Genomic DNA, 22,851 nt, shown 5'->3' with positions numbered 1-22,851 from the left:
TTGGTCTAACTCCTGAGGGATATCTCATCTACACAAAGTGCTTAACTCTTAAACTTCCGGCTTTCCTTGGTGGTTAAGAAACTCCAGCTGGAAGAAGTTTCTTTCTTTTGAAAGTAAGCTGCATGGGGACTTGAAGCTATTCACATCACATGACTAATGGGGATGATATTACACATAGATAAGATGTTTTGTACCACATGGGCATGCAGTTTGGTCTTCATTTTCTCCAGTGTTTTGATCTCTGTGTAAAAGGTATCTGACAAATAAAAATTTAAAAAAAAAAAAAAAAAAAAATAGAAGCAATAAAAACCCATATAGCTCTCCTTCATTTATTCATTATAAGTGTTTTGTATAAACTAGAGTGACTGTCTAAGTGAAAGGAAATGTAGGGATTTGCAACTTGAGACTAGATTAATTCATTGGTGTGGAGGGACCTAATAGGATGCCAGTGAAGAAGATTGATTAGGGTCAGCAGGTTAGAAAAGGTTTATTTTTAGAATGTTTGATGTATGAAACAATGACAGAGGGAGTAGCAGTGGCAGCAGATAAATGACAGTGCCTTTGGACTTCCCCTTTTTCTTCAGCATAAAAAAGAGACTGGTATGTGGGTGTAGCACAAAATATTTTGTATGAGAACAGTAGGGTTTTTAGGTTGGCTTTTGTTCTTTTGGTTTTTTTTTTTTTAGGCTTGTGAGTTGGTAGTAGATTGATTGATTGTTTCTGCAATTGGTGTGTATTACAAGCACAATGACTTCATTCAGTGGTGGGCATCCTGCTGTGGACCAGTGCAGTGCCTGTGGTTGTCATTCCCTCTGCACAGAAGTGAAGCCACTACAAGGGCTTGGAATCATGGAGTCTTTATGCACCAATGCAACAGAATTCTGAATATGTCTGTCTCTTTGTCAGCAGGGGTTTTGCCTTAGTATTTGGAGAATCTAAATAGGTTAGGGACAGACATAATCTAAAAAAGGCAAAAATTGGAAAGGAGGGAGAAACAGGGCACAAAGAAAGAGATGGGAAGGGAGTGAAAATGTTTTTGATACTGAAGCTGAAAAGGAGAAAAGTCGCTGGAATAAACCTAGCTAATAACTCCAGTGAAGCAACTGTTATTCAACTGTAACAAGAAAGAAAGAAAGAAAGAAAGGCTTTGTTATTTTCCTCTGCAAGTTCCAGCAGTATCTGTGGGAGGATTGATGTTTTCTAATTTTATAAGCTGCAGCATGGGTGTTAAATACTGGTGACAGATCATATTGGAATTGTGCACCTGAAGGTATTTTGAGTAGTGAAAGACAGGCTGCCCAGAAAAGACACCTGAAAAGAGTCAATAAAGAACCCATTGCCTTCTTTTTATCTTTTGCTAAAACATCATCTGTGAGTTTTGACAACAAATGGTTGTAATTAATGAAGTGACAGATGTGGATGTGAATATCTCTTCTTTCTGATGCATTCAATTGTAGGGAAAAAAAGAAAACTGCATAAGGTGATTTTGGGGTGGTTTTGTACAGGAGGGAATTGTACGGGGAACATGCATGGATTGATGTGATTTTTAGCTCTCAGAAGGAATACTCAGGATAGTGAAGAATACATTTTGAAGAGTTAACATTCCTAGCAAGTTAAGTTACTGGACCAGCGCCTACTCTGCAAGCCCCAGTCTGCTCTGACTGGCACCAAGGGGCCAACATTAATCCATCATTCAAAGCTTTGGAGCAAAGCAATGAAAGAAAGCAGTTGCACAAGCTGTGGTTCTGCCTCTCATCTTGTGAAAAGGTTACTGCTCTCCCATTTCCGTTCAGAGTTACAGTGTTTCAGCTTGAACAGCATTTTTTGACAAGGACAGGAGCTGGAACTGTACTACACTGTCATTTGGCTTAGTGGGATACTTAAGCTTCTGCTGGCTTAAACAAATAGGAACTAAATGGACAAATCCCTCCTCATTTCATTACTCCCTCTTCTCTGCCCCAGAGTGAAAGTAATCAAGAAGAGCATTCATGATCATGTTTATTGTAATGACCCTCTCCTCAGGGGATACTCTTGTGGCATCTTTTAATGTTAATTTAGTATTGATTTATGATTCTAACTGATACGCTGTAGCTCTTGTTCATTAAGTGACCACATGCAGGGTTCTCGTATTTAGTGTGTTCCCTGTAAAAACCTGTGCACTTCATTAAATCTCAGCATTAAAGGAGGGGTTTCCAGGCAGAGCTATATTCCAATAGCACGTTGCAAATGTGCAGGAGGGTCCCAAGGTCACAAACTCCTTTCAGAGGTTAATTAAGTCTGAAAAAAAGGTATTCTGTTGTAATTAAATAGTAATGAATGAGGGGCCAGGAATATTTGGTGCATAATGCAGTACCATGAGGCAAAGCCAAAATCATCTGCAAATTTATTGTTTTATTTCATATTCTATTATAAAATACCCTTGGGTGTCAGCGTAATTTTTATTCTCCAACTTGCCTGTGACAGAATGGGGATTAAGTGGTCAGCGCTGTCATGCATATATGTGATCATAATACACCTCAGCAGGGTTTTCAAGAACTCTAATAGCATTCCCAGTATGCTGAAGAGGGCTTTCATCAGGAGTGTGATGACTTTCCCATTCTGCAGGATCACATTCTTAATCAGAGGGGAAAGTGCTTCCTTTGCCACATTCACACTGGAAAAACTGTGGCAGGTTTTGACTTCCTTTAGTGGCACCAGCAGAAATACAATCATGTTCATAACCCTGTTTAAGAGCTCATCAAAATTTCTCTTTTAGTTCTTGTGCTTCTGGGATTTAATATTTCAGCCTGTTCAAGTGCATTAGGCGTGGAACATGGCATAGAAACCATATACAAATTGTCAATCCAAGTGTAGATTTTTCTTTATTTTCCCCAAACGTCTTTAAAAATTAGCCAATTCCAACATTCACACACTGACTTGTTCTACTCTGTTATCTCTGAAGAGTTAATGATTTTAATCTCTAAAAATATTATAGAAATCTAGACACCAAAAGCATGAGTTACCAGTAGCTTTAATTCCTTACTTCTGTGTTTAAAAAGTAATTTTAATTATTTTATTTTCTCATCTGAAAGCTGCCTTTGCAAACTGTTTTTCCCACACTGTAAAAGACACAAAGGGGCAAAACTTCTCCTACGTCCTCCTCCTTGGAGCTCTTCCACGCACCCATATCAGCCAGGAGTACAACTGAAAAAAAATGGCCCTCTGATACCACATCTTGGCCTCTGGAAAAGCTGCATTGTGAATGCTGCAGCCTGTCCTTCTTGGGCCTTGGACCTGGCTGTGACCCAATGGCTTTTGGAAAAAAGATGTTCTCCACCTCCCTCTCTATCATGGACATACCTATCTAAGCAAGGGAGGTGGTGTTATTTTAGAGTTAGGAAGCCACATAGCCTGAAACACTTCTGACGGGATCCCCAAAAACAGCCGCTGTGTGAACTGCACATGACGTTCATTGCTACCTAGAGAGAGTGGGTGTGGCGGCTCTTCCTAGAGTACATGGAGCTGAATTTGAAGGTGGGGATGGTCCAAAATCTTGGTGCCTTTTTATCAACGTGTAAGTCCAAATCCCAGTTTATTACTAGCTGGCTGGCTGGCTGTAGCTGGCTGGTGCAGGCTTGTTTTGCATTGGAATTTAGCAGGTATTTAACAGGATTTAGGCAATGGCTTTGCTTACAATGAAGTAGAATTCTCTGTTTTTCTTTAGGAGGACTTTCCATTTCTCTCCAAGAACAATTACAAAAGTAACCTCAGTGACAGTTTTTTCTGCCATTCCAGTAAAATATGTATTTCTTACCTCATTATCAGGCAGATAGGTCTAATCTTCCTAACTTTACATTTTTCAAAAACTTATCAACCTGAGAATTAATGTCCTGCTGGTATTAAAATGTGTGGAAAGAATTATCTAGTAGTGAATTTTAGACTGAAGGAGTCGGCCACACTGTCATTCAATTGAATGACCTCTGTTGAATGACATCTCTAATGATGGTTACACTCCCATGTCACCTGTGGTAGTCTTCAGGCTATTCCCACAGCATCTCTACACTAGTTCAAAGTGTCTGATTCGCAGCTCATCTGTGTCCAGTCTTTTCCAAAGCATTTCCAATGCTGCATCCATTCAGGGTTCTCCTCCCCCTTCTTGTAGTGCACATGGTGCAGATGGCAGCAGGGATGTCAGACCTTTGAATGTCTTCCCCAAGGAACAACTACTATCACTGTATATAAAGGGAAGAGCTTTTAATAAGAGCTCATCATTGCACTTGTATTATTTATAGGCAGATCTGTGTCCTTAAGATCTAGTTCTTATTATATAAAAAAAAGTTAATTAATGCGTTGAAATTTAATACAAGATTAAGTCAAAGTGATTATGACAATAATAGAACTTAGAATAGCATTTAAGGGTTATATATTTTTTAATCATAATAAATTTTGAAGTTCGTATGAGGGTATTATTACTTTTTTTTATAAAAAGCAGGGCACCAACAGCATAAGAGTTGACATTAATTTTTTTCATCTGCTCTACCTGATAGAAAATTACTTGCGCAGAGGCCAAGACAGGGATTTTTTGGAATATGTGTTACTTATCAAGAATGAGGTCTTTTCTGTCTGAGAGTGCTTTTAGCCCACATAGACAAAAAGAGAGAAAGGAGGAGGATTGAGGAGGGGAGAGAGTGAGAACACAGAATTCTACAATATCACATTTGTAGTGTTTCTAATGCCTCAATCCAGTACACAGGGTTTGTTTGTTTTCTTTTTTTCTGTGATTGCCACTTACAAATAAGCACAAATCTATACATCGACCTACCTGGATCTCATATCTGTCAGGTAGGTAGTTCTCTCAATGCTTCATTTGCGCTCTTAAGTGGCAGTAAACTAAATGCTGCAGATACCAACAGAAGGACTGGCTCACACTCTCTTCAAACCTTCCCTCTGCAGTATGATTTCCTTGCTTTTGGTAAAGCATTAATAAGGACAGCCAGCTTAAGTAACAGGCAGTAGGAGCTTGGTAGGTAGATCCCAGCCACAGCCTGGGTATTAAAAGCTTAATAACAGCAGTAGCACAAACCTACCTGCTCTGCTGAAAATTCACTGTAGCACCCTACTCTGACTAATGAGTGGGGGGAGATGGACAGGCACACACATTTGTTTCTGGAACACAGTCAAGACTCTCACATGTGAAGCTGGCAGTCTTCTGGAAACAAGCACAGCAAGCACTGCCATTATAACTATTACTAGTCTCTGAGCTGTTTTAAAGCTAGCTCAGATTTATATACTCTTCAGTCAACCAAGTTCTCAATGTAGCCTTGGAGACCCTTCACAGTGCCCTTTAGATTTCACTTGGTCATGCTTGCAGATAGGGTTTTTTCCCTTTTTTTTCTTTCTTTTTTGTGTATGGTTGGTGTTTAGTTGGTGATGGTGGTTTTTTGTTTTTGTTTTTTTTCTTAGCAAAAAATATGTGGAAAATTGCTGTTTTGAATGTAGTATAATATAACAAAATAATTTTGCGTCCTCTTCTGCTCTACTGATTCTGAATGTAATGATGAATTTGCTTCTGAGCTTGAGTTTTGCATTGGACTCCTTGTGTGTTCTGACTCACCAGCTGTATTGCCAGCTGTGTTGCATGTAGTTGTGCTGGTTTCAGATGGAGCTGATACAGAGCTTTCCTCTCTCTGGAGAGGGGAAATGCTGGTTATGTGTTCAGGCAAGGCTGTATGTGTGCAGGTTTGAAGGTCTGGGACCTAGTGAGGATTTTAGCACATGCCTGCAGATTCCTGATGCTTGTTAGTGATAGCTGTAGTTAAGGCCTCACAGTGGTAGAAATATGATGTGATCTGAAGGAAGGATTATTTGCAGACTTGGAGCTCTTGCAGAATTTTGCTGCCTTGATGTATTTATCGTCCCTGGAATTGTTCAAGACCAGTCTGGGTGGGACTTTGACCAACCTGATGTAGTGGAAAGTGTCCCTTCCCATGGCAACAGGGTTGGAACTAGATGATCGTTAAGGTTCTATGCAATGCAAATCATTCTGTGATTCTGTGAATTGCTGTTAGCTCTTTCTCCTGAGTTAGGACTGTACCAAACATAAAAACAAGCACAGTCTCCTAGGATTATGAAAGACATTTTATATTGAGCTGAGGATCAGTATTTCCTTGGTAAAATTAATTTAATAAGGAGAAGGTGAAATTTTGGTAGGTCAAATGAGTACCATGGTCCACAGTAGCCACCCCACAGGTATGAGAGGTCTGAAAGGGTATGGCTTGCTTCATACTTTTAATATTTATCACCTGTGGCCTAAATTGTGAAATAATTAATATAAACCAGATCCTCGGCTTTTGTAAGTTATCTTGGCTTGGTTAGCTGCTGATAAGTTATTCCAGCTGAAAATGGGAAAAGATTGTATCTTCTGAATATCTGTGTGACAGCTGGTGCTTTCGAGCGGTGAAGGAAGATCTGAGAAGCAAGGAGGACTTCAGGTTTTGACATGGTACCTTGGCCAGTGCAAAATTTAGGGGTTTTTCCCTTAAGCAGTATTTCCCATCCTTACACTGGATACCATGGCTGTGTAATTACACTGTCTTCTTTTCAGATTAGCCATCTGGGGAGCTGCAGGGAGCTTCCCTGTGGTGTTAGGGGTGGTAATGGCTGACTTCTAAAACAGGCTCTAAGATAAAGGAGAATGTTAACAGCTAAAATAGCATTTCCTTGTTCTTGGGAGTCTTTAGGAAAGCAGACAGCCTGTATAGTGGCCAGGGTAACACTGCAGCAGATTTCCTTGCATTACTGTATTTCATTACAGGTAGGTTTGTTCACTAATGAGGAGTGAAAAGAAATAAAAATTTAGGTCTGGAAGGTCACTGTCAACCAGACATCCTTTTGCATCTTTTAAGGTGCAGAGCATAGATATGAACTTACCTTTTTTTGTACAGCAGTTTAAATGTTTTACAGAAGAAAATGTCAAGAGAGCTGATTTTTCCCTAGGTGAACACATTTTGTCAGTCTCTCATTCTTTATCCCTTATAAAAAGTTTAACAAATAAAACCCTGGTAGAAAAACTATTTCAATTGAATACATCAGGCTGTGATCAGAAGACAGATTTATTGATACATGAGAGTAGCAGCTTTATTTTGTTTCTTAATTTCATCCATATGTCAAGTAACTATAAAAGGTGGTTTTATTCTTTAATTAGAGCTTCATCAGAGGCATTTTAATTGCAGCTGTGCTCATGAAAACGGTCGTTTGAAACACTTCTAATCTTGTGAAAGAGAGAACTGCTTGTGTGTATTCATAACTGTAGATCTGCTGACTTTTCCAACTAAAATATGGCACTAGTACCTTGGCTCTGTAGAGGTGGTGATACAGTCAAGAAGAGCAAAACAAGGATTAAAGTAAGTAGGATCTCTGCCAGCTGCAGGAGCTTTACCCAGCTGTGATGCTCCAGCCCACTGGAGACAGCAACACTGGTATACTACACAGTTTTCCACCAATTCCTTCAGAGCTCTAAGCCTGCCTTTCATCTTTCCAATGAGTACAAACATTAAAAGAATTTCTATTAAACTTTGCAATACATTGTTGTCTAAATCACAGGTTCTGGAAAATGAAATAGGGTCATCCATTGTACAGCTAAATTGTGTGGAAATGGGAGAATGCTCGCTTGAGTTTATCTGATGAAAGGGAGAGTGCTTTTTGGTAGAGGTTACTCAGCATCAAATAGAGCCCAGCTCTCATTTTCTATGCGCATTTATCTTCTTCTGTCTCTCTAATTAATGCTGCTGTCCTGTGCTAGGCAAGAGGTGCAGGTACCTTTTGAAATGCTAATGCTCTGCTGGAATATCCTGGTTCTCTGTCAGCTCTGGAGAAGCTGCAGCAGAGGGCAGCAGCAAAAGATTTAATAAAACTTTTGCCTCCCAGTGACTTACCACTTTCAGCCCTACAGAGACCACAGACTTCAAACAGCTCTCTACTGTTCTCTGTGTTTTCTCTGTTCCTTGCCACGTGGGCTCACACCCCCTAAGAACATTTAAGTGGTGTGTTTTGTTCCTCTGTGTAGTCTGGGTGTTTTCAGGATCCTTAATGCATTGTTTCTCTGCCAAATATTATATACCTTATCAGTGTACGGTCTTGCTACTTGAAGGAATTATAGTAATGTGTTTAAGGTACTCAAGCACATTTTCACCAGAAATAAAAATGCTCTACAGGCAATCAGAGCCTAGGATAAGAAGCATGTTCAATAACTGTACAGAATCAACTTTGCCTTTCAATAATTGTGTTGTAACCAGATGTTCTGCTTTTCTCCTGAAGACTTATCTTCTGTGTAGCTGTTCTTTAAATGAATTTTTATATGACAATTCACTTCTCTTGGCTAGTCTTCCTGCTTATAGCTAAGTGTAAGCGTGTCTCTTTTGTTGCCACAAAACAGAATATCCATCTATAAAATGATGTGTATGTGAAAATCAGAAAAGAAAATGCAGGCCCAAACAGGAGAAGCATAATACAGACTTTTAAAAACCTACAGATTTCCTCGTCTGCTTGGAAAAAGTTGCTCAGTAAGGGGATAAATCTCTTCTCATTGCAGTTGTGACTCATTGTATAGAAATGGCCCTAGAGGATTTATGCTGCAGGCTACTTACTTCAGTTTCCAGCCCTGAAGAAGCAAAGGGCTTCTTCAAGCTCAACCTCCCCTGCGAAGATGTTCTTCTGTGCTTTTGTAAATATGTAAACAGATGCTAAACTCAGAGCAGGTACTTACGGTACTGTGGTAAGAGTAAGAAACGGAAGCAAGGAAATCCCAGTGAACATCTTTCACGTGTAACTTCTTACTGTTTGATTGTGCTTGACTTTTAAGTGTTCTTAGTGGTGTGAAAATTCACAGAAAGGACACTTAGAGTTCAAATACTAGTCATTCAAACTGACTTTTGAAATTGTATAGTTCAGTTTTCAAGCCACACTGTAGACATTGCTAGTAACTGATTCGGTGGAAAATTATAATATGTGTCTTTCTAGCATTTCAGGAAATGAAGAGGCATTGCCTTGTAGCAGGAACATCTAACTTGGGTGGCACTCTATGAAGCCCTGAGCCTTCTAGTGCCATCTTTTTGAGACTAGTTTCTTAATCTGTTTGTGTAGTTTGTGACTGCTTTAAGTTTACCACATTTTAGACCACATCCTTTTGATTCTTCGCGTGTAGTGTAAAATGCTCTTCTCAGTGAGTCAGATACCCTCACCTGTGAGAGGCTGCAGTGCTTATCTTCTCCCCCCTTTCCTCTGGCTTTGAGTCCTGGAAGACTGGAGTCTGGCACTTTCAGACAAGTCTTTATGCTTTGCTAGCATTCAAAATCGTCTGCTTCTGGGTGACTTGTGCTGAGGCACTGGAGCATTTTCTGCCACTGAGTTAATGTGCTGCCCTGAGCCATGCTGCCCTATGCAAGGATGAAAACTCACGGCTCAGCTCCCTTTTTCTAAATTCCTTTTGCCGAGGATCCAACAGCAAGGCATGGTGCTTGAGCCTGTGCAATGCTGAGTTGTGCTGAAGAGCTTCAGCTTTAATTTTGCGAAAGATCATATATTGCCATCAGTTATCCTTTATTTTAAGAAATACTTCAGTCTATAAGTAGTAAAAACACAGGTACTTAGCAGCAGTCCCTGGGAGTTGCTTGTTCTGAGCATACTGAGTTTTTCATTTAGTATGTATACCTACCTGAACAGAGGAGGATGTTCAGCACTATGGCAAACAAGTGAGTAGTTCTTAAATCTCTTTGGAGGATGACTTAATTTCACACTGTATCAATTGCATCTGGAGAAAAGTTTCAATTATTGACTACTAAAAAGAAAAATGCAACAGTTATAGTTATCATTAACTCTCATATTTGTCACTGAGGGACAAGGTATGGAGGCAGGGTGTAAGCTTCTCAGATTTGTAATGATAATGGGAGAAAGTTGGCTCTCCCCAGTGGAAGATGTCCCCCTGATGTGTGCTTTGCATAGCAGTTTGAGCTGAAGGTAATATGTTCTTCAATTTATTTTAGATACTTTTTATTATTTGCAAGGTGACACTGCATACCAGACAAGCATAAATTAATGCATTATTGCCTTCATATCTTCACACACTTTTATCTTTTTCTTTAAATCGTAAGGTTTGCAAATGAAATTATACTTACATGCTCTTTAACACTAAGCTCTTTAGAAAGTAAGGAAAAAAGAGGCTATTTTTCAAGGTTGCCTAATATTCCAAGTAATTTTAACCACATAACTGTCTGACTGTAATATGCAGAGATGCTAACAGTCCTGTGCAGAGAATTTAGGTTATCTGTGTATAGCTTGATGTATGCATATACTTGCTTTCTTTGTTAAATTGGTGTTTGCAGTGCTGGCATTGTACCCCTGCCCTATTTATTTTTTTTTTTTTTCCCTTCCCTTAAGTCTTATTAAATCACATCTGGATTTATTGTAGTGTGTGAAATGCTGTTCAGGATTTGCTTTGTGTAAGCAATTGCATAATGAACATTAGGGTTTATTAAAGCCTTTGAAGAAGGCATGGGAAATAGTTGAGATTTCTTTGTTGATGTGTTTTTTTCTCTCCAAATTCGTTTAGAACTAGCACATCATTATCAGTGCCACCCTACTACAAACATTATATAGTGATAACAGAGGCTTTGGGATCAAAACAGCAGTGATGGGAACCATGTAGTCAGAAAACTACGCTTACTGTCTTCAGGAGAGTCTTGACTGGGAAGCAGAGGGTAGACAAGCTAAGGACTGGGGTTTAGCTGTTTTGTAAAGCCTCGTGATAATAATAAGTTATGGAATCATTTGTGGCATCTATTCAAGATCAATCAATCCAAAATTCTTCTCTGTGGTGAGTTTGAATTCATTAACTCTATTGGTATTTTAGCGCTGGGCTTCTGAGCTACAGGTGTGACCCTTTCTTGTGGTAACCTTGCAGGCAATGCATGAAGGTATTTGAGGTTTGAATAGACATTAACTCAGAATATATCTCACTATCTGACATTTCTCCTTTACCCAGGAGCTCACCTCTGTGCAGCTACTTGGAGCATCTGAATATGCTGCTCTGAGTCAATATATGAAAGGCAACTGCTCGTGCTGTACATGTCTCTGAGAGTTAAAAAGGCACTTTGATCATCACAGCAGATAACAGCATACTTTTGACACATTTAAACAGACTTAACACCTTTCTGATGAGAGCAGCCCTCACTTACTCTTCCTGTCAAGGTGTCAGGAGGGCAAGCTGAAAGTGCACCTTTACAGTTAGCAAACATAGAGTTGAGACCATGAATTTTTGTTGGGGTTTTTTTGTTAAACTGTGATTGTAGTGCTTATCCTGAAGTAGTGCTAGAGAGTTTTATCTTCTGTGTTCCCAAGTACTAGGTGCTTACAAAAGTCAGAGCTGACTTTCTTCATGTTCAGTCTGCAGCATTTTCTCATCACTGATTTTTTTTCCACGGGGATATGGTTTGTGTGTGCCTATTAGTCCAAGGTAAAAGACACCCATTTTGAAATTTATTTTTAGTAGTGAAGGAAAAACATAGGAAACCCACTCTGTGTCCTCAGATGTTACAGCTGGGGGACACATGGTTTGTCTGCATGGGATTCTTTTCTGTGCTGTAGCTGAAGGAATCAAAGGGTATGCAGATACTGCCTTTAAATGCTCATGTCTCTGATGTTAACATTTATTTTAAAAAGGTTAATTGCATACAATTATGTGCTAAAGGAACTGCACCACAAGAAAAATCAATAGTACTAGGAAACTGTAACTTTGAATTAATGATAGAGCTGAGCAGCTATGCCCAAGCATTTTATTTAAGAAGGCAGCATGGGTGTTTCAGTAGAAACTGCTACAGTGTGATGGTTTTCTGAGGGGTTTTGTGGGTTTGTTTGTTTTTTCTTTTTCATAACTGTGTGAAAACGCTTATTTAACACTTTACACTGAATTCTTAGTGTGTGAATAAAGAATCAAATATTCGGATGTTTTTAATTTAACACACTGTTCATTAGTGTTGAATATTTAAAAACAATATTGCTGTGTCTATTCGATGTATTACTTCAAGGCAAAAAGCACAGTTGTGCTTGTTTAGCATAAGAACCTGAGTTCAAATAGCTTCTATTTAGTTTGAAATCTGTCTATGATAAGAATCAATTGCTGCTTTACGGTACTGGTGACTAAAAATTGATTGGGATATCTGAAAACTATGTCAAACTTGCTGGAACCTCTTTTTTTTCCTCCTGCTTTCCAGTCTAGCATCCTGAAAGTTCATAAAATTGTTCAGTCAACATTCAGCCTTTATCCAATTTGTATAAATCATCTAGCTGGAATCCATCTCCAAACTGCTGAGAAATAGTGTTGTTTTTTCTTCCTAACCTAGCTAAGCTTTTAAAGGTTTCATATGGAAACAATGGGGGGTTAGTTTGGTTGTTTTTTGGGGGGGGGTTTAAGTTACATATATAAAAATGAAGCAGTCAGGTATGGAAGTGCCTTTTGGGTCCTTATCTGAAAGTAATCCTGGCCCTCTTGACTCCATACTCATTTTAGATGGATGCAGTATGATTCTAAAATACCCTGATGAGGGGGAAAAAAAAAGGCAAGTTCAAACAGCAATAAAAAGCAACAACCTAAATCCAAACAAAATAAATCCCTCAACAACCCAAAGAGATTGAAAAGAGTAAGAAAAACTCCCGTTGGCCCACACCTCTGAAGATTTTTTGTTGCCCAGCACCTAGTGTTATGCTTCTTGACAGCTCTAGAAAAGACTTGGTACACTAGGCTGATCTCACATGAATTTTATACTTTCAGTCCCATTAGGATTAAGGATTTGGCTCACTCCTGATAAATGTCGGTATAAAGCAGTAGAGCATCAAGCCAGCTGAGCTGGTCATGACCTTATATGCATAGTGATAATTAATAGCTAATGAGACTGATAAAATAGTGTTCTGAAATGCAATAGACTGCATCATCTGGACTGTTTGGAAATTAAAATTTTAGATTGCACTAGGAATTAAAGACATATTTTGCCATCATGGGCAAAAAGCTAAACTTCACTAAAGGATGTGTGTCAGATATGTCACTGAAATATGTCATCTTCAATACAGTTACGCATCAAAATAAAAATTATTCATGAATTTGAGTTCAGAGGGTAGGAAAACATGGGTTAGACTAATATAATACCTGGTTTTAATCTGTACTTTAAATAAGGGCAGCTTTTTCGACTTTTATGGAGAGGCCTTTCTTGTTACTTTTCTCCAGACATAATTTCTTCCACTCAAATAGAAGTAAGCTTGATGTGTGATTCTCCTGAGCCTGTTCTCCTGCACTAGAGTCTGTACTCGGGAGTAAATACAAAACTATACAATACTATATGAATATACATATGCAAAAATATATGAAAGCAAACAAGTGAAACCCAATTATTACAAAATATTCTTGAGTTACTATAGTTTGAAGTTGGGTTTTTTCCATATAACTCTCTCTCAACTATTCCCCTATTTCTAGATCAGCTTATCTCTGAGGTTAGTCAGTCAAGGATAATTCTTCTCACAATGAATTTTGTTCACTTGTGTTAATTGGAAAGAGCCTTGAATCAGATCTGCTCACCAGGATCACAATTGTTCCACAGAACTCAAAAAGGACTGTGTCAAATGCAGCCTTTGGCTCTATACTGTATGTTGCCTTACGTCTTTTGGTTTGCTTAGTCAATGAGCTACAATGAGCAACCATCCTCCCTCTGAAGATAAAGCAGAGGTATTTTTTCATGTCTGTGAGGCAGACAGTGGAGTTGAGATTTACCATTTTTTTTTTTTTTTTTAATTCATCAGGCATGACTTTCTGAACTTTCCTCATATCTGGTGTTTCTAAACAGGAAGGGGAAAGAAGAAGGAATTCTCTTCTTGATCATTAATGGGAGGCCCAGACATCTCAAAATTTTGAAGTCCCCAACCACAATTCTTTATTCCCTTTAGTCAGTTCTGGTTTTGATCCAAGTGAATGACTTAGAGTACATTTTAAATGGACATAGAGCTTCCTGGCAGAGGAGATATGTTCAGGAAGCACAGCCAGGAACCCCAGCAGAGCCCATGGGAGGTGCAACTGAAATGCCTGATCCTTCTGCTTGGAAAAATTCAAGACTAGCTTTTTGACTGGAAATTGTTTTACTTTGGATGAGAACAAAAGCTGTGAAGGAGCACTTGATGCTTAGAAGGCACTTTTTTTTTACTCCCACTTATGTCTCTTGAAACATTCAGGAGAAATAGTTGATTATTTAAAAGCACTGCAATTTGTAGCTGCTGTAGAGAAAAGAAGAAAGAAAGAAAGAAAGATACTTTTGGATTTATATACAGCATTTCAGTAAGATAAACAGCTTTTTCATCACAGTGGATGTCTATGTCATACCAAGCTGGCTTTCCATGACGACCGGCTGCTGTTCTTCCTGCCCAACCCGTTGGAAAACCTCCAGGGCTTGCAGTCAGGGCCACCATTGAAATGCTTAGAGTGAATTTGTTTCCTCCTGATTGAAACAGGAATTAAAAATAATTATAAAATAACAAATTGAAGGAGAATACCTGCCGTTTTTTAGGCTTGTTGTATTCAGTAAATATTTAATTAGAAAACTCATGGAAAAGTAAAAACCAGCTCTTTAAATTTTAACTTTTGAAAGTGTGATATCTTTTGTACATTGGAAAGGTTAGTCTTTACAATGATGGAGCAAACCTAATTTTCTGTTTAGTTTTGAACCATACTGATGGAGGCATATGAAAAAGAGCACTGAAGCATTTGCATTTCTCCTACTTGATTCCTGTGTCCTCAGTCAAACCCAGTGCAGCTGGGACGCCCTTCTCACTGCAGTGAGTGTGGTTCCATCACTTCCAGAGGGATTACTTGTAGAACATATCCTTTTATTACAACATTAGTAATAGTGGAGAACAGGGAATTTGAAATGCCATAGTTGCACATGAAGCAATTGTACTTAACAACTTCTACTGGAGCAGCTTTCTGTTTTCAAAGAAAATGGTGGCCAGTGACCACACATCTCTTTTGAAATCTTTGCAGGGACACAGAACATGAGATTTTTATAAGTTTTACTGATATGAGGAGTAGCTAGACCCTGCAGCTTTCTTCTAAAATCATGTGGCATAAAAAATATGTCCCCATATACTCTGTTTAATTCCTTGTAACACAGTTTAAGGTGCGGTCTAATTTGGTGATCAACTCTCATCCCCTTTGTAAAGTGTGGTAGCCCCATTGTAAAATATTGATAACTGAAATCACAGCTTTACTTTCAAAACTCAGAGCTGCAATATCTGTTGAAAGAGTGGAAACACTCTCTCACCTGTCAGCTGCTTCTGAAAACTCAGGAAGTTGTGTAAGATGGAAAGCTGTGTTGAGTGTTTCAGGGGGCATTGTGGGTTTTTTCAAAAGTATTCTTACACTGTTCTCGCTATAGCACAGTGGATGTTTCATTATGAATTTGGTACAAATTTATACAATGAATATTTTTAAGCATTCTGCAGTTTAAAAGTTACATGTGGCAAGATAAGATAAACATCACAAATTTTTTTCCATGTGCTTTGCTGTATTACTGTACGAATGATGATTAGGAGTTGAAATTAAGTTCATGTGAGTTACAACCCACTAAGCATTTGGCTTCCATATTTTGGGAATATTTTTAATAATCAGGAAGAGTAAAAATGAGATGACATCACTAACAACTAAAATACAAATCCTTGAAACATTTATGGCATACCAGATGTCCAAGAAGCATCATCATCTTTTGACAAATGATATCCTCTGAGGCTTGATGTACAGCACTCAGATATGCTATTTCAAACTCTTTGCTGACTGATACATTTGAAAGATATTTGAAAGTTGTCTTTCTAGGACCAGGCATATGCAAGTCTTACTGACCTCGGGAGATATATAAGCATCTAAGCAATGTGCAGCTCCCTCAGCAAAGGGAGAATAGATTTACCAGTTTTACATTTCGTTTGTTACCTTATTTTGTGTCACCTCACATCAACTTGTTTTAACATGCTTTTAAGGAAATCATATTCCTTTTGGAAGATTAATGCTTGTACCCCATAGTACTCTTGAGAAAATAAAAATTAAATATAGTAAGATGGATTAATTTTTCATTTCACTGCTCGTTGCTTTCCTTTCAGCTTCTTGCCTGATTACATCAGTGGTGATTTTGATTCCATTCTGCCTGAAGTCAAGGAGTACTACAAGGTCAAGGTAAATTAAATCCCTTTGAGTTTTTGTGTGATAGAGCATTGTAAGATCCAAGCCATTAGTGCTCCCCTTGGTCATGAAGTGATTCTGGCTTCATTTTTTCATCTGAGGCTTCAGTTGTAAACACCTGAGATGTTCAGAAGTTGTGCTTTGTGGCAGTGTACCAATGCTTAAAACAAACACAGGAGGTGAGGTACTGCTCAAGTCTTGCACAGAGTGAGTTTTCATAGTATCAGGTGATGAAATAGATCAGATGTTGGTAGAGATTACAGCATCTACGAACTAGGATAAAACTTCTGGAAAAATCTGTGACTTCTTTTGCTTGGTGAGATACAGAGAAATAAAGATTAACTTACCATGATTCCCACCTGGTGGGTACCCACATGCTTTCTAGAGAGTCTCTCAGTGTGCTATTTTGTAGGATATGACTTTACTTTTTAGAGGAAAGCTGGAGATGGAGAAATCTGTCTCTTCCCTCACACCCTGAAGCATTGAATTACAGTCAACTACTTCTGCTACACTAGTGGAGTGTCCTCCTTAATGAGTTACTGGATAAATTCCTGCCTGTGTTAATTTATTTCCAATGGAGAGCACTTTTCTCAGGTCTTAGGGCTCAAAGTTCTGACTTTACCTGATTCTTTGGTATTTAACGCTTCACCTGCCTACTTATTTAGGCTATTGTGATGAGCACGGTTCTTTACCCTGGCATCTTGAACAGCAGGGGTCTGCAAATTCGGTTTGCCTTGACAGGCCAGCTTACCTGTGCAGCAGGCTGCACTTGCAAGAGGAGTAAGTGTTTGATCCTTCTGAGGTAGTTGACTTAGTCTGCTGCTAATTCATGTATAAGAATAAAATTTGCCTAAAATCTTCCCTGATGGGCTTGGGATCAAATGCTTAGAACAAAAGGTTTCAGACTGTGAGGGGATGGCTGGAGGAGTGTGTAGAGATGGGTTTTAGTCTCTCTTTGAGCACTGTGGGGTTTTATTTCCATATTCTATCCCATTTTTAAAAATGGAGAAATATGTGATGGCTGTTCGTCTCCAGGAGAACCTCTCAAGAAAAATGTTCTGGAATCTTTAAATTACATCTTGGGAAGTGAAAATAAAATAAAAATCTTTGGAATAAAAGTGTTCATAACAGAGTGAAAATTCATGAACTGTGAATAAATGAATTCAAGAAGTGTTTGGACAACAATCTTGGGCACTTGGTGTGACTCGTGGGGATGATGCTGTGTAGGGCTGGGAGTTGTACTCACTGATTATTGTAGGTCCATTCCAACTCAGCTTCCTCTATAATTCTGTGAGTCTGTAAAAGGGGAAACTGCAAAATGCAGTACTCTGGCATGGACATGGACATGGACATCTGTAGGACCAACACAGGCTGAGGATGAACAGATTGGGCGCAGCCTTGGGGACAAGGACCTGGGGGTGCTGGTGGATGAGAGGCCGGACATGACCCAGCCACGTGCACTGGGGGGCAAATGTGTCCTGGGCTGCCTCCAAAGCAGTGTGGGCAGCAGGGTGAGGGAGGGGATTCTGTCCTTCTGCTCCTCTCTGGTGAGACCCCACCTGCAGTGCTGCATCCAGCTCTGAGGTCCCCAGCACAGGAGGGACATGGAACTGTTGGAGCCAGCCCAGAGGAGGGGACACCAAGATGATTAGAAGTGTGAAGGGATCAGGAGAGGAGGAAAGGCTGAGAGAATTGTAGTGGTTCAGCCCGGAAAATAGAAGGCTTCAGAGTGACCTAATTGCAACGTTTCACTATCTGAAAGAAAGATGGAGACTTTTTACAAGATTATAGAGTGACGGTACTACTGGGAATGGCTTCAAATTGATAGGAAATTTAGATTAGATATTAGGAAGAATTTCTTTACTGTGAGGGTGGTGAGACACTGGAAGAGGTTGCCCAGAGAAGCTGCAGATATCCGATCCCTGGCAGTGCTCAAGGCCAGGTTGGATGAGGCTCTGAGCAACCCGGTCTAGTAGCAGGTGTCCCTGCCCATGGCAGGGGATTGGAACTTGATGTTCGTTAGGGTCTCTTCCAACCTGAACCATTCTGTCATTCTGCAATTAATGCTTATAAGATCAGCATGCTGGTAAGTAGGTAAATCCTACCAAAGAATGCAAATTAAGGATCCTTCAACAGAGAGAGGGGAGATGGAAGGGGTAGGAGGTGGAATACAGTAGATATAACCCTTTTGCACAGGGATTGCTTTTCTGGCCATAGCATCCTTCTTGTCAGCTTAGTTGCATCTTACCGGTGATGCACAGTTTACATCTTCTCTGTGGACACATAGTGAATCGTTCTGGTTCATACAGAGTTAATACATCTGTGCCAGGACTGAGCTGATAGGCTGTAAAGGAAGAAGTAATTTGTCAGGATTTTAAAGGTGTCATGAACAGCATCTTCTAGCCTACAGAACCCTTCAGGGTTCTTCATACAAGAAGAACAAGGGTTCTACATACCCCCTACAGGGGTCTTCATACAAGACTGAGAAAAATGCAGATAGACTTCAGAATTTTAAGTTTGGGAGTATGGTAGGAAAAATAATTTTTTGCCTTTTAAAATTAACATTCCATAATCAGAAAATTAGGATGGTAAATTTGGTTGAGTGTCTAAGAAGATCTTGATAAGATGTAATAAAACACAGAAATTGGAGAGAGGTGTATATTTCTTCTCTTGTAAAGCACCTTGTTCATTAAAGCACCCTCTGTAGTCCAGACAATTTACAAAGTCACTGTCTTTTAGAAATGCTGTATGTGTTCATGACCCAAAATATATTAGGAATGCTTAAAATAGGCTGTGGGAGAGTTTCAGGTAAGTAGACCAGGGTAGCACCATTGATTTTAGGGAAGCATCATGTTGCCAATTAAGGTTGCTTCCCATACCATCCTGCCTTACTCTCGTGCAGATTACACTCAGAGACAAGGTAAGCCACTACCATTAGATAATATTACTGTATTGTTTCAAGTATTCTCTTTTATCAATTGTTTTTATCATTTTATAAAAGCTACCTATATTGGCAGAAATTAATGCATTGTGACATTTTTTACCTATCTGAAGATACTGTGCCATTGCTTCAGAAGAATTACTTTTTCATTGTAAAGCTTATGGATGTTAATTATTGAGCTATAAAACATAATCATATGCAAGTGTTTGTGTCAAAGTAAGTAGTGAGGTGTATTAAACTCATTACATGAAGCTAATGGTTGTGAGAAGCATTGTCTATAGCAGTTCTATCATCATAATGACAAAGTAACAGCCTGACTCTTCATCATACCAGCTTCATGCCAAGACGTTGCTCCTGGACTCAGAAGGTTTTCTATCTCATTTAAGTGATGAAAGCAAGATGATTTTTGTCATTACAGGAAGACATAACATACAGATTCCTGAAGTCAAGGGGTTTTACTAAATGGGAATTATTTAACCAGTTGCTATGGTGTTTTTGTTTTCAGCAGGGATTACAAGACAAGTGTTTCCATTTTCTTTTAGGAGGACAATCACGATTGTGTTGGGGAACCTTATTTAAATAAAGTTCATTAAGCATGAAGCAAATAAATCCCTTTTATATGCTAGGTATAGTATGCCATAATGAAGAGATCTAAAGGCAAAAGTTCTGTTTTGGAAAGTGACTGTGTAACAGACTTCTGAGTGAGATGTGTAAGTGAGGAGTTAGGCATTCCTTTTGGGAGAGAGTAAGTAAACGTGTCAGATGCTCAGCTTTACTTCTTATTTTCTGTGGTCTTGGTTCTGCCTCATTGGCTTGTCAAGGATGTACTTGTAGTCTTCTATTAAAATTTGTTAAAATATTAGAGATTATTTCCCCCATTTCTTAAATAATGTTAAAACTGGATAAAACTGCACCACAACTGAAAATGAAATGTCATGTTTAAAATTTCTTTTTAAAATCATCTTGCTCTGTAAATGAAAGATAAAGAATAGCAATTTAGTATTCTTTACTCTATGTATTTTCTGTCATTGTTAAAATAGAAATTGAGAAGAGGTTTTGTACTTTCATGATAAATATGCATGTTCATGTGATCCCATAATAGATGTACTGGCATTCTTTCTCTGTACAGTCTGAAGTGCATTGGAAATGACACTGTACAAAGCAGGGAGGATTTGTGGTGATATTTCTGTCATTGCAGTTTCATTCTTTTCTTGCTTTAGCTGAATGTTTCTATTATTGAAACCTTTTAAACATTGCTTTGAAGTTAAAGCAGCCATTTGTATTGTTATGCCTCAAAGAAGGTTCTGTTTCTGAAGTCTTAAGTCCAAAGACATGATCTAAAATTACACCAAATCTGTACTTACGCCTAGAAGCAGAAGGTTGAATCCAATGCCCTTTGAAATCCAGGCTATGCTATTTATTAAAAATCCAGTTTGGCTTTCATGCCAAGCAAACTCCATGTGCCTTGAAAGGGCTGCTCTATACTTAGTAGGCTCTACTTCAGATCTGTAACTAAATGCTATGAACTTATTTACAAATTCACTTCTTTTCCTATTCTTTTTTCTTTTTAAGTCCTGTAGAGCTGCTTATTTTTGCAGGTAGTTCTGCAGCTGTAGCACTTTCTTTTTCCTATTTTCATTTCCAGGGCTAATGGTTATTAGGGCTGTAAAAAGGTTTAATAGGTAGGGTGTGAGTACTGTATTTTTGTTCTATGATGATGCACCTATAATTAGATTTACAAAATGGTAACACTGGTAGTGTTGTATGTCTCTCTAACGTCTACGCTTTCTGGATAAACTGCATGTTTTAGGCTATGTTCCCTGCTTGCTTTGCAAGGCCAAACTTTTTAATAATTTCATGAAATCACAGTGTTAATTGATTGGCCTCGGTTATATTACTATAATTTAAAACAAAGAAAAACATTAAGTTTTTATGTGACTATTTTATCTTTTATTCCTAAATGTTACATTTTTTCCCAGTACTAATTTTTAATATAGGGTGAGACTTCAGATATTAAAATGCTTGACTCATTTACAGCATTCCTGAACAGTTTTCTAAGGAAAACATGGTTCATTTTAGGGCCTGATTCCTTTGTGGAATGTTTTAAGGTTTCAGAAGGAACTCTAAAAATTGTGAGTGGATCTGAAACAATTCAGTCTTGCTGTTGGACTGGCTACTTCTGCCTGACTTTCACTACTTAAGCATCCAAGCAATCCCTTGGTTAATACATTCTGCTGACAAGATCTTTGACAAGCATAAAACATGCTATGACTATCTCAGCTCTGCTTCTGATATGTTGAGGGTACCTAGTGCTACCTGGATTTAGATCCAAGTTGTAGTTTTTTTCTACTGATGTACATTTTTTGAAAGAGCCTTAGTGTCTTCATATGAATAGAGGTTCATCAGGATAAAACTATTTATAAATCTGGTATGGTCCTGCTGTTAATAGTTCAAATTGTATATGACTGTATATGCAATTTAGGATTTTAGACTGGAAGATTTCTGTATGCCTTGGTCACGTAATTATTCAACAGGAACTTTCCCAGATGGTTCCATCCTTGAACAGTATGTCAGAGGTCTTGTCAAGATTGTGTTTCCAAGTGACTTGTCTAGGTGAATCTGGTTATGTGGATTTCTTATTCATGCTAAATGAAACTAACAGTATCTCAATGTTCCAGATATGTCATAAATTTACAAGAGAATCTGGACTTGGTGGCACTTTTGTAAAGGTGAACATGACAGACAGTCACACTACGTCAGATCAAAGGTTCATTCAGCTGAACCAGAACAGAATACTGTTGAAAGCAAAAGTATGCACAGTGGGGCTTCTTTGATACACTTTTTCATCACCCTCTAATGTGTTGCTTAAAGATTTCCTATGTCAGAGGTGGTGTCTTTGTGTTTAATAGCTTCATAGATTGATTTAATCTCCCCCAAAATTTGTCTGCTCCCTTTTCTTCACACTATATTGATGAGAATGCAAGTATACACAAAAAAAAAAAAAAAAAAAAAACACCAAAAAATCAACATCACCTTGGCAATGTGTTCCCTAGTTTGTTTGCAGTTAAGAAGAATCTGTCTTTCAGATGGTTAGATGGTTTTTTGGCTTTGAGCTTTACTTTTTGATAATTATATTTGAGTCTCCTGAATCCTTGTATTGTGATAAAGAGTGGATAAATATATATCAACCACCTTTTCAGTGCTGTTCTGCTTGTATTGGAATGATTGTGCCTAGTGACTGCCATTCCCATAGGTATGTGGGGGTGTGTACACAACTAAGCCACTGAAATAGGGCATATGCCATTCAATTTACAGCCTAAAATTATGTACAGCCTGTATAGATGTTTTATGTCCTGTTGAGTTAATATATATAAAATGTCTGAAAAGTCCTGTTGAAAAGAATCTTTCTTAAGACAAAGGATTTCAGGACTTCTGAGCTTGCACTGTGCTGTTCTTTATGTGCCTTTAAAAAACAATCCCTGAAAAATCTCTGTCCTGTTCTAGATCACTCTTTACACTTTCACTAAGGTAGCACCTTACAAAAATCAGTTTTTGCAGAGGCAGCTTGGGAGGAGGGAGCAGAGAAGTTAAAACATTCAGTTATGCAGGCCTGCATCTTTCTAGGTAATGTGTGTTCTTTCCATCTGAGTTGCACATCACTCCTTTTGAA

At 38.6% G+C, this 22,851-nt stretch overlaps 1 protein-coding gene across 1 annotated transcript in view; it reads left to right on the top strand.

Annotated features, from left to right (window-relative positions):
* Positions 1-22,851, top strand: part of TPK1 (thiamin pyrophosphokinase 1) — a 309,075-nt gene that overhangs the window by 133,625 nt on the left and 152,599 nt on the right. Inside the window, exon 4 of the mRNA XM_040081488.1 lies at positions 16,162-16,234. Coding sequence (XP_039937422.1) covers positions 16,162-16,234 — 73 coding nt within the window. The remainder of the gene's footprint in view (positions 1-16,161; positions 16,235-22,851) is intronic.

This window comes from Hirundo rustica, chromosome 1, assembly GCF_015227805.2.
Source record: "Hirundo rustica isolate bHirRus1 chromosome 1, bHirRus1.pri.v3, whole genome shotgun sequence".
Classification (NCBI taxonomy): domain Eukaryota; kingdom Metazoa; phylum Chordata; class Aves; order Passeriformes; family Hirundinidae; genus Hirundo; species Hirundo rustica.
The sequence above is the reverse complement of the archived record's forward strand: the minus strand, read 5'-3'. Positions and strand labels throughout refer to the sequence as shown.